The sequence below is a fragment of the Lissotriton helveticus genome, chromosome 10 (assembly GCF_964261635.1).
Source record: "Lissotriton helveticus chromosome 10, aLisHel1.1, whole genome shotgun sequence".
Classification (NCBI taxonomy): Eukaryota; Metazoa; Chordata; class Amphibia; order Caudata; family Salamandridae; genus Lissotriton; species Lissotriton helveticus.
The window spans coordinates 614,085,588-614,098,707 of NC_136071.1; the positions used below are offsets into that span (position 1 = coordinate 614,085,588).

Below are 13,120 nucleotides of genomic sequence, written 5' to 3' on the forward strand. Positions count from 1 at the left end.
ATATATGTAATTTTTATTTGTCTTTCAGAACCTCTTGAAACGCTCAAGGCGGCTTACTATGAGGTAACATTAATGCCGCTGGAAGACGTCTGGCGAGAGAAAACTGAGGAATATATGAAGAAAATTGAGGCTTTCCTGCCTAGTATAGTAAAGGATGTTCGTCTTATTGAACCTGTCCATGGTGTGCTATCCGCTGTGAAGAGTGCTTTGGATCTGGTTGGTGAAAACGTTTATTTGCTCTTTATTGCCAAGGTTACATGTAATGTTGTTACAATCGGGAATCAGGCAGTTGACATAACGTTAATGTTAATGTAAATTTTAAGAATGACTTGTAAAGCGCATGTACACCGGGTGGTTTCATGGTGCTGTCGAACACAAGCATTTACAATGCAACGGTCTCGCCTTTGCAAAAGTTAGAGCTATTGGCATTGTCAATGACAACATTTTTATTTATGTGTTGGTTTTGAAAACAGATAAATAAATTGCATTGTCATTTACAATGCCAATAGCTTAATCTCTCGCAAATGCGAGACCTATTGCATTTGCACACACAGAGCCACACACACAGAGAGCCACACACATACACAGACACAGAGCCACACACACAGAGAGCTACACCCACACAGAGCCACACACACACACACATACACAGAGCCACACACACACACACGCACACACACAGAGCCACAGACACACAGGGCCACACACACACAGAGCCACACACACACACACAGAGCCACAAGCACATTCTGACTACCTATATTGTTTGTGACTACTATTTAATGTATCGAACACCTATAGAAATCCAAGTAACTAAACTGAAAATGCTGGGACTGAAAATCGCTTTGGTTGGCGGGCGGGGGGGAGATGAAGGTGTTTACAATTTCTGATCATGGCCAAAACGTCCGACAAAAACCCGTACTATTCCTTATAAACATGGGGGGCGGGGAGGGGGTGTAAAATGCATATGGTGAAGTATGTAACTATAATTGGCTGCAGTGCAGGCAGTTCCTTTTTTATCGTTCAATGATTTATGGGGAGGGCCAAGAGACACAAGCCTTTATAATCTCAAGCGTTTTACACTCCAACACTAGCCATTTTAAATGTACTGTGTTAATGATGACACATTATTCTTGAAATGTTGATCTTTTTCAGCAACACGAGACTCCAGTTTGAGCAAAATAAGATATTGGGAGTTGCGTTGGGCAATGTCTGCCAATGTACATACATCTAAGCAGCAAGAAAATAAATACCACTCTATTGCACAGGGGAAGAGTCCTTTCAGGTCGCATAACTGCGCTTTGAGATAAAATAGCTCTCTTGGAAGACATGCATACCACTTCGACACAGCCTATAATCGGGTTCAATACTAGCATGCACTGACCGAATGCCATTTGAGGCTGGCTTGATACCAGTTGACCAATTAGTCAAATTCTAAACACAGAGCTACAAGTTCATCTTAAGGAACAGCAGCGGCTATAATTTACGTGGAAAATTACTTCCGAACCGAGACTTTTCCAGGGCGGGCATTTTAGTTTGAAGTAAGGGACAATGCCTAATAATAATACTGGGGCACAAATAGCGCGACAAACAAGTTGTTCACAGCAGCTCAGTTAATTAGGGTTTCCAAGGCTGAAGTTTGAGCAAGAATTGGAAGGAGAGCAAACATTTAAATGAAAACTCAATTTTATAAATGATGGCGAAAACGCCCCTTTACTGCCAATGTGATAGGCTGTGGCAGCCGCCCGTAGGGTGGGGAGTACCGGGCAGCTTAAGCCCGAACCCAGAAGTAAATCGTGGCAGTTCTCCACTGAGAGAAGATTGAAAACGGGTCAGGGGAGGGGGATGAGGACAAGCCCATCACCACAGAACTGTGGAACTTCTCCTCTGTAGATTAACCACTCACCTTTATCGTAGCAGGGTTGAAAGCCGATGCAGGTTCGCGATAGCGGGAGCGCCACAACAACATCCAGGTCCGCGCGACATAAGGCCGCAGCGCCCTAGTACACATCGTGCACCCCACATGCAATAAATGCTCTCCAAAAACAACAAAAAATACAACTGACATTTTCCCACCCAAAAAATCGCACACACTGGTTCTATCAACACCAACATGAGACATAACGAGTAAAATTTAGAAACCTAACTCCCCTTCCCTGGAAAATATCAGTGATAACATAAACATTGCATAAGGCCTACTATATTCATAAGACAATATTTGGCACTGTATGAATCAAATGACTATATCTTCTTAACAATAGAAGGATCATAACTCCAACACGTGTGGAGATTTTGTGTGCTCCATTCTTAATGTTCAACATACGTCTTGAAAATTGGTATTTTGTGTTGAAGAGCATGCTCTGGTTCACCCATCAAAACACATGTGGGGGATGGGGGGCTAGAGGGGACAACGCAGAAAATGCCATAAGCCACACGATACTGTCATCTGTAAGTAAGAAAATTGCGGGTGGGGTATACAACATTGTCACCCTATAAACTGCTCTATTTCTGGATTGTTGCAGATTCTTTGAGTGTTTTATTGGAGGCATAAAGTCAAGGCATGGCATGGGGCCGAGAGCAGTGCGCTCCTCCCTGGAGGGGGGGCGGGGGAGGCAGTCAAAGGTTAACATTAAATCTCCTTGAAATGGACACCCCCTCCTCCAGTTCAAAGTGAAGGGGGCATATCATGCTTTGTTCCAAATGTCCAGTTATATAAAGGGCTGCTCTTTTGTTTCCCCGAAAGGGCCTCCGGAGGACTGAGGAGAGAGGGGGGAGGGAGGGAGGGAGGTGGAGGACAGGCAGGGAGAGGTGGAAGGAAACAGAGAGGGGAAAAGAGGGTGAGGAAAAAAGAAAACTTGGAGAGGGAAGTCGAACGACAGGGCGGTGGGAAGCCAGTGATCAAAGCGAGGAATAAAGAGGCATAGCGGAGGGGTGATGGGAGGAAGGGGTGAAGGGAGGACATACCCACGGAAAGGGTGAAGAATGGTAAAAGGAGGAATAAGGTAAGGTATCGGGAAGGGGGGAGGGAGAATAGCGAGGGAGAAGGAGAGGGGGAGGGGTGAGTGGTGCGAGGGAGGGAGGTGAGGGCAACCTACCAGAGATGAGGTCATCTATATTTATCATAGGATACAGAGTTCCTTTTTCAAAGGCTTTCAATTTTGACAGGTGCTACACCCATACATGAGATATTTGAGGGGAGATTGTGCACTTAGACAATCTCCGCAGTTGTTGAGACTCTTCTGTATAGTATCCTTATAAAGGGTGTGGCTGAACTAAGTAGTCAAATTGGTAATCTTGAGGTTCTCACCAATAACTGACAGTGGACTAATGGGTCATGCTTAATTTTTTCAACCTTGTTGCTATATCTTCTTAATTTGCCCACCATGTCGATATGAGAGTACACAGAAATAAAGCACTTGTTAAACTTTGTGTGCGCCTTCCACATTTGCGGAGTCAATGCTAAGTTCAAGGAGAAATTCATAGGATCATTTTCCTCATCTACACTATACCTATAGTGGAGGCAATTCCGCTGGGGGGTGATCCTCTGAATTTATCCTTTCCTCCATAAATCAGGATATTTTGGATTATCACCCAACTCCACATCAGACTCTTGATCCTGTATTATTTCCACTGTTACATCTCTATATCACAATTCTCTGGTTTCTGTTAGCCTCGCGTCTTTTAATACCTATACTTTTTAACTGTTTTGTAACCCTGGCTGTAGAGGCCTGTTCAACAGGATAGGTTACCTACACACAGCTCCTTCACATGTTAAACTTAATTACCTTCCTCCTGTCATCTTTAATGAAGGCGCAGCTTTTATCCCTGTGCCTGCCTGTAGTGTGATACTTTTATGCATACATCGCGCGGTGTGTCGCGCGATGTATATTCATTGTTATTCACGCACTGCTGCGCGTGTTGTATATGTTGTGGTTTCAAATGTATGTTAACTGAGCATGGAGGGTCGTTCCAAGGTTGGCCAGTGTCACAGTTGGCTTTCCAGTGGAACGGACGCTTCATGATCGGGTGGAGTAATTATCTGCAATAAACTTATACTTGATCTCAAAGAAGAGGATTTCCTGCCTTATTAATCATCATGCTACACTGCCCTCCGTTACTTGAAAGATATTGTCTGCAAATTATTTAAAGTGTATGAGTCTTAACAATACTCTGTGTCACAGAAGAGCTACACAACTTTTCCTAAAAGAGCTCAGGATTAAATGACATTCACATTTTTAAAAACATTTGGGCACTCATCTTGGCCTGGTCTGTGATGAGGTATTCCCTGATGGACTAGCAGGCTCAGAAAAAGCGGTGTGGATGTATGAGAGAGGCCTTCTCAATGCGCTGGCAGGAAGATCTTGCTTCTCTTCAAGGAGTGCTTGAAGTAAGAGAATCGCCCTGAGACTTGGGGGAAGACCAGCTTGAAATGCAAGAGGAGCCAGAATCCCATCAAGGGATCAACTTAGCAGTGGCAGTCAATTATCCTGTCCACTCTGAGGGAGGTCTGAAAGATGTGGGAGTGCTGTACAACAGAGCTTTGAGGACCATTCACCTAGAATGGGAGGCGACAGACCGAGCAAGACTGTGAGAGAGCTTGCAGTGATGATACAGCACATTAGGACTGTAGGTCTTTAACTGGCTCAGGTGTAGAGAGGAGTGCTGTTCAGGAATGCTTAGTGCAAGGAGATGGGCAGGGAAAAGATTGACCATCACAACCATCTGTCATCTTGTAAAGGTGCAGCATTCAGCTGAATCCAGGTTCACAAAGATTAGAGGCCAGAGAGAGCACATCTCCCTCTCAATATAAAAACCAGTCCATCTCTGATTGTCTTCAGAAAACAATTAAAGACTTGGCTGTTCTCTCAACGACACGATTCATAAATCATTTTAACCTCTGTCCTAGAAGTTCTAATTACCGGTATCAGCTTTTAGCCTCTAGGGCCGAGACACCCAAGGGTAATTGTAGCGCTTTAAAAATTGCAAAAATAAATAAATAAATAATCTGTGAGTGGGGGAGGCATCATATAGGAAGGCCAAAAAAAGGTGGGAGAATTAGGCTTTCTTCTCCATGTGGGAGCAAGACCACACCAAGGGCCAGGTGTATGACCATTCACTTTTGCAAATTGAGTCGAATTGCGAATCGCAATTTGCGACTCGCAAATGTGAATGTAAAACAGTTTGCGATTGCCAATTAAGTTGCAAATTGCATGCCTTATTAATATTCATGAGGCAAGCACAATTTGAGCCCCAATTGGGAATGGCAAGCACTCCCAGGGAGGGTGGCCTGCTGGGGTCAGCAGACCACCAGGCCTGGGACCGCTTTTTTTAAATGCACCCTGTTTTCCTTAAAGGAAAACGAGATGCATTTAAAAAAGAAAAATTAAACTTTTCAGTTTCATTTTTTATGGGCAGGCAGTCGTCCCTGGCACCACTGCCTGCTCTTAAAAAATATTTTCTCACACACTCACAAAGGAGAAGGGGTCCCCTGGGAACACCTTCCTGTTTGCGAATGGTTTACCACCTACTTGAAGTAAGTGGTAAACTGCGAGTGTTTTGCGGCCGCAAAACAATAGAAGATGGCAGTGAGTCTCACTATTAGCAAGGGATGCCCCTTCCTAAAAGCAAAAGTCGCAAACGCTATTTTGCAAGTGAGTGACGTGCAAAATAGCATTTGTACATGCCATGGCCCTTTTTTTCAGTCGCAAACGGGCCGATCTCCCGTTTGCGAGCACAAAAAGGATCGTACATCTGGCCCCAAAATCAAAGGATCAACAACCTGTGGAGACCAGGTGTTAATAGTCTTGTTTAGAATTTGAGAAATTATGTTCTAAACTGTACGGTAAATTTGACAAGTTAAAAGAAATATTTATAGTTCTGGAATGTAGGTTGGAGAACCTCAAAGCAGACCAGAGAGGATGATAATGCAGCAGGTATAGCGTGCATACAAATCTAACAAGAAAACGTAAAATATTGGCCATAGGGAAAAAAATTAAGTCTGACCTTACAGACAGTAACACATAGGAAAACACAATACATTACAACCAGATAAAAATCCTGGGGCTTCCAAGGTGGTTTGAGGGAGAAGACCCAGCCTCTTCATGCAAATTGGATAACGGATGTTCTCGAGCTTGGAGAGGAAAAATTACCCTATCCTTGTAGACAAATGCCCTTGGAGTAAAACAAACAAAAGCACTTATAGCAAGCGAAAATGTGACATCAACGACTTGTGAGATTAGGAGTAGTTCTGGTGGCAGCTACAGTTTAAGGAAATTTCCTTCATGAAGACCACAAGGTCTTCTTATTCCCCGACCTGGAGCCTGCAAAGAAGTTGAGGGCTCTCAAAATGAGGCTCCTTGCAGACAACACAAAGCAGACGATGGAGGAAGTTTTAAGCAGGAGAAAATTAAAATAACATTATTTTGTTGCTGAATATATCATGAGCTTCCCGCTTAAGTCGAACTTCTTGGCATGTTGAAAATTGTAGTCCCTACCTTAGAGCATATTGAAGAGTTTAGAGGTAGGGCTTTGCCATAAACCTAAGAATCTGATGATAGAGACAGAGTAGACAAGGCCTCGTGCTTATAAAGAAGCCTAATCACTCTTGTACACGTGAAGAAAATAACTGTGGCAGTTCTTAGCTTCAGAAATGCAAATATTCAACCTATAAATTGAAGTAGCAAACTAAAATATCACAGGATGCCCCCAACTGCCGAAAACGGGATGGCATTGACAGAGTACAAATCTCTTCTGCACAGTTTCTAAATGAATTAAGCAACGTGTTTCCTAGATGTACTATTGATTTCTAAATCCTAAGTAATTTGCACATTGTGATGACTCATGGACTGAGATCGATGACAGTCAATTGTGCACCCCTGTCAGAGTACAGCATTTGCATTGGTCTATAAATATGGGGAAAATACACCCTTCCACTTTTCTCCATTTTTCTCTCATCTTCTTATCAAGGGAATGGGCATATGTACTTCTTAAATGACAGCGATTTGTCCATTCAGGTAAAATCCATTGACCCTTTATGAATCAATAATATATCTACTAAAGGAGTTGAATATGAAGTGACCCAATATCTTAAAATGTGCAAGGCACACCTTTTGATATCCAACAGGCCCTGAAAAAACACAATTTGAGTCAGAAAGACACCAATGAGGCGGGGAATAGCGCAACCTGTTAAAATCAAACATATCAGTAACTAGTTCTGAGCTGATCTCTATGCAGAAATAAATGTAAAGATATGACCGACCAATGCCAACAGTTTTAAAGTCCATTTTAAGAATGGGTAGGTGGAAAACCACCAAGCCCACGGCTGATGTTGGAATTCCTGTACGAGCACATAAGCACTGTAGTTAGTTTCCCATTTCAGGTCTCTCTAACAAGGGGTTCACAGCTTGGTGACTAATATCCTTAAGTAGCTATAAATAAAGAGTAGGGTTGTATCCATGTGGCCCCAGTGTAAAAAGATGCTTTTTGCTTATCATGTGATGCTGATACAGTCGTGGGGAAGTGGAGTATCACTTACAATTCTGGCACTGATCGAAACGCTTTTAGTGATAGAAACTCCTCAAAAATGACAGTGTCGGTATACACCTCCTACTTAACCATTTTAGTGCCCTCTTATGGGTCCAGTAGATTGTGGTGGTCTTGCTGTAGGAACATCCTGTGGCTCCATTGGTGGCCTCTAATAAAATGGTGTGAGCATCAGAATGAAATGGTGGCAGAGTCCGTTCCCATGTTTAGCACCACTGCTACCATGAAAGACCGCCTTGTGGGTAATGAAATTCTTTCATATTGAAAATATGTGAAGATATGTTCGTTTTAATGCAAGGGTGACATGATGGGTTTTAGAAGTACATAGTAAAAGCTTGTCACCACAGCCTACTAGCTACGTTTCTACTCCCTTCCCTTGGTCTGTCTTTCCTCCGTCCTTCTTATGTCCCGGCACAATGGTGAGTTCTCACAGTTATTTTTCTCACTTACAGTACTGTCCACGAACACCCCTTACTAGTGTCATTCAGTCACTCTGTTCTGACCAACGGGTTTTGAATAAATTAAGAATCTTAGGGCCAGATGTAGGAAGACAAATTGCGATCGCAAACGCTGAAATTCAGCGAATTTCGGTGTTTGCGATTCTAATTCAGCTTTGTCCAATGTAGAAAGGCAAATACCTACTCGCAAAATAAGGAATCGCTAAAATTGCGATTCCTTATTTTGCGTAAGCATTTAGAGAATCGAAATTTGCGATTCCCTAAATGCTATGCTAGTAGGCATCGCAAATTGCAGTATTGCCTTAAGGAATCACAAATTACCACCAACTTCAAGTTGGTGGTAATTTGCGATTTCCTTTAAAAAAGAACTTTTTTGCTTTTTTAAAGTGCCATGTGGCACACATTCATGCACTTAGGGCATGTATGTGTGCCACATGTGCACATTTCAGGGGTGCAACAGGGTGTCCCTCTGGAACCCTTGAAATTGCGCACACAATTTGCGAGTACCTATTGGGTGCTCGCAAATTGCGTGCGCGATTCCCATTAATTCCAATGGGCCTCTAGGCCCATAGGTATGAATGGGAAGGTATTCCTTGATTGCGAATCGCAATTTGTGATTCGCAATTAAGGAATCGCTAAAAATATTGCGATTCCTACCTACATGGCATTTTGCGAGTCCTTAATAGCGATTCCTATTTTGCGAGTCCTTAATAGCGATTCCCTAAAAATCGCTAATAAGGACTTGCAAAACTGCTTTTACCTACATCTGGCCCTAAGTTTGTACTCTACTTGGGAATGCTCATGTCTTCTGTTGAGGGCGATCACTTGAACCTGAAAGACAATGTAGTCAGAGTATCTACTACATATGCAGCTGTATATAGACAGCATAAAATAGGGTAAGACATTTGCTAACATTCTTTACGTGTTATGGGCAAGACAAAGGGATATATTGGTCAAGTCACCTCACTGTGTTGCCACAATTTGAAGAAGATTTGCTACTATGGCCTATGCGAGGCACCATCTTGACAAACTATTAATTCTTGGTCCGATTGAGAAAGAGAGGTAATTGGCTCGGATCACACGTTTTGGTAAGCGGTGTTTATGGCTGGTCTTGGTTGCAAAAGTGATGACTGTTGAAATGCTGCTCCATCCCATATACAACAAATGAGTAAGTGTTTTGGAGTATCAATCTTCTTTGAGGTATATTATTGGGCCTCTGCTTCTGTTATTTTATACAAAAACAACAGTTGATGGACAGAATGCAGAACAATGTCATACATTCACCCCAGTACAGAGATCTGGGCCTGAAACCATCGTTTGTTTGTTTTTGCATCTGTTTTTTTATACACCATTATGAACTGCCTTTCTTGATCTACTTAACTGTGTGTATTACCATCATTTTTGTACTTCGCTCTAAGGGAATTCAACAGCTTCTGAAGTGGGCAGACACAAAACTATCAAGATCCGTCAGCAAAATCCACAAGCCTCTCTCTGATCTGTATAATTTCTCCAAAAGGTACAATCTTTTCCTCTCGATTTGTAAAAGAAATGAATGCTATGATCTGCAGATATTAGGCAAGAGAAGCTCGTAATGGGGCATACCAAAACTGTTTGCCAAACTCAATAAGAAGCAATGTCTACATCTAAAGTAACTCTCTTGCCTAGCTGTGACTCACCCATACTGTACACTTCTTCCACTTAGGAACACAGGTTATGTGGGTGTTCATTTTTAATGTATGCACAGTGTTTGGAATTACAAATTTTATGGTGCGTTCCCCACCCATGTCCAACTTGCCAATATTTATAGGGGAAAAGTGACGAGTAAATATTTATATGTGCCAAATTCAGAAACGTGAGCTCCAAATTCTGTGTGTTATGACCAATTTTCTAGGCAAAAACTTGGAATAGGAAGTATTTACCTCATCCAGCAAAAGCATCACCCATCAGTGCCTCTATTTACCGAGTACCAGAAATACCACACCACCTGCCACCCCACTTGTAATCATGGCCTATTTGAAGTACTGGAAATGAGGTTTTCAGGAAGCATAGTAGTTTATTTAGCCATTGGGGTTCACAGTATCTTTTAGCAATGTGCCATTCATCAGTGCTCAAAGGGACTATGGTATTGATGATTTTCAAAATATTTATACACATTATTTGATCCATCCAAGTCTGTGTCTAAAACTGTTTTTAGTTTGTTGGATAATCTCTCCCAAGAAGGGAGAAGAAAATATGCTGTGTTCTGCAAGTATCCAGAATGATACTCACTCTTGACTCTTAACACCCCATCTCAATTGACTCCCTCTGTACTGTTTACTCTGAACACAATAGTCCATAATGTAGTGCTCCATAGCCCTTCATGCAACACATCAGCAGAGAGTTCCCCTTAAGGGCTAGGAACCTGCACCACTCTAGAAATAAAAGATCACTGTCTGTTAAATATTTGAGTTGGGCCAAAGTAGTTCCTGACCCCTTTGCCAGGAAGAACGTCTCCAAATTGTATAAAAAATGCAAAGACGATCTTGGAACAAGATAATCTTTTCTTAATTGCAGGTTGACTATATCTTCCCATCCAACGGGAATGTCTTCAGATCCTGGTTGTGGGTACCCACTGATTTAAAAAAGGGCTAGTAAATGGAAAGATATGGCATTTCCTGGTAAACAAATACCCTGTGGTCCCAAGGATGAGAACTCTTACCCGCCTGTATGAAATTGGGTAATTAGTTTTGCGGGATGTGAGTCCTGTGCAAGTAAGAGTTGCACAATTATCTCCTTACTGGGAACCAAGTACCTCACTAAAGGAGTTGTCTCTCTTAGGCTAGCCTACTCAGTGGGAATGGTGTTGGGTAGTAATGTTCATTCCCTGCCACACAATAGCTGCACTAAATAAATTATTGTCGAGGGAGGTGGAGCTTGCGAGCTGAAAAATGGCTGCTTGAGCGCATAGCTCCGGGCAGCCGCAGAACTATCCTGCAATTATCCTAGTTCTACTGACTCAACTTGCTCGGAAACATCACGGAGCGGGGTTCCGACGACAAAGGCTGTGAATTGATCCGACCCGGAGACCTCTGAATCGCTGGTACACGGAGCGGTGAGAGGATACGAGTCTGTGGCCTGTGAGCGAGTGCGAGACCCCGGCCTGGAGTGCAGGAGACGGTAAGCGGGGACTGCGCGTTCCTCGGCTGGAGCGCGCAAGTCCCTTCCCAGGTTGGGAGATCCCCTGGGCCATCCGGGATAGCTGTGGTCCTCCTGACTTTGGCCCGTTACGCTTCACCCTATTTGGCATTGTGTGAGCCGACGGAGCAGCAGTAGCGTTTTTACAATGGCAGCGTGCCTGCATTGAGTGTGGAGCGAGTGAGCCCGCGCTCTACAGCCTGCCTGCTGGAGTAACCGAGGAGAGTCGGTTGGGAGCTGCTAATCAACACACGCCTCGTATTGAACAGCACGGCCCTGCAGACATTGAGTGCTACCCTGACGGCGGTAAGAGGATGAGGTGTGCCTTGAGGTGGACCATATATACAGCGTGCCTGTTTTGGGAGTGAACGCGGCCTGGAAGAGCAATAAAGAACACTGTGAACATTGAGATTGCCCCAGAGACCCTTTAACGTGTGCTTAGGATCCCATGTGTGGTGAGAAGAAGGCGCCAGTTGCAACCGAACAGTAAATAATAGCGCATGGTGGGCAGTGAGCGCTATCTTTGCGACACACGAAGGAGGGGGGTGCAGCTCGCTACCCCGGTTGAGTAAGTGATGCCGCCATCTTAGCTTCAGGCGACAACGGCAAATCTCGCAGTGACTGGGGAGGCGGGGTACGTCCACCAGCACTGAGTTGCTGGCGGCGCAACAAGTACAGTGGAATGAGCAGCTAGCTCCCCGCCTGCATACCCGAGTGGGCTGTGACATTGTGCGCATATTGATGGCTGGAGTCGCAGCGAGAAGTGGCGGGGAGCAGTGAGTGCGGGAGCTGGAAAGTGCGGCTGTGATAGTGAGCACGGTGCTGTTGAGCAGATGGGGAAACGAAAAACCACTAACCACAGAGACCCTTCAAGTTTGAGTTTTGACCGCCGACTCAGCGGGAGACCGAGGAAAGACCCTCTTCCTTTAAACACTTGCACACAGTGAGAATTTCCACCAGGGTGGTCACAGGGAAAGGCGCTGCAGGCTGGCACAGTGCAGGTTTTGCACATCTGATATTTTTGTAGTGCTGTGTGGTGACGTTCTGGAGTGGAACCCTGATTGATAGTGGATCATGGTGCTACGGCCCTGAACGAGTTGCTAGCTACACGGACACGCAGCAGACCAGGAGTGTGCTCGACTAACCCTGCAAGATCGCCTGAGAGGACGTGCTGCATAGGTGTGCTGAATAGCTCGCTGCTGAGATACGCATGAGGCCCGACCACCCCTGATACAGCCAGTATAGCTACCCACCATACGAATCGTGCCAACATGGGTAGAGTACATCGCACCCAACCTAAACTCACGTTCGACCCTAAGAGGGTCCGGATGCTTCTACAGAAGACGGTGACACTACCCAAGACACAGTGCCTGAGGAAATGGAAGGTGATATCCGCTCAATGCTGGTCTTAATGGAGCAGAACCTCCAGGGTATTATGGCAGGCCTGGGCACTAAAATAGATGTGCTCTCATACAGGATGGATAGGATGTCTGAGAGGCTCGACAAACACGCGGAGCACCTTGACATGGCGGAGCGCTGGGTCACAGAGGTAGAAGAGGCGCAGACGTCGATTGACTCGGAACATAAACAAATGGGTAAAGTATTACAAGTCCTCCAGGATAAGGCCGAAGATTTGGAGGCGCGATCGCGTCGCAATAACCTACGGATCACGGGGGTACCTGAATCAACACTTACAGGTAACATGGAGAGGTTTGTGGAGAAGGTGCTAACTACACTGTTGGGTGCGGAAGTGTTCTCGATGATGTTTGTGGTAGAGAGAGCGCATAGGTCATTGGGCCCCCATCCACCTCCGGGAGCCCCCCTCGGCCTATCATTGTGAGGATGTTGAACCACAGGGACAGAGACTCAGTGCTAACGGCAGCCTGGAAGAAACAATCCAGGAAGCGCACAGGCAATTTGCTCATCTGAAACGGCAAATGAGAGAC

The 13,120-nt window shown here is 44.5% G+C and overlaps 1 protein-coding gene across 1 annotated transcript in view; it reads left to right on the forward strand.

Moving 5' to 3' along the window:
- LOC144784068 (uncharacterized) overlaps positions 1 to 13,120 on the forward strand; it is a 1,315,621-nt gene that overhangs the window by 1,215,870 nt on the left and 86,631 nt on the right. The window contains exons 66-67 of the mRNA XM_078662758.1: positions 29 to 216; positions 9,419 to 9,516. Coding sequence (XP_078518884.1) covers positions 29 to 216; positions 9,419 to 9,516 — 286 coding nt within the window. The remainder of the gene's footprint in view (positions 1 to 28; positions 217 to 9,418; positions 9,517 to 13,120) is intronic.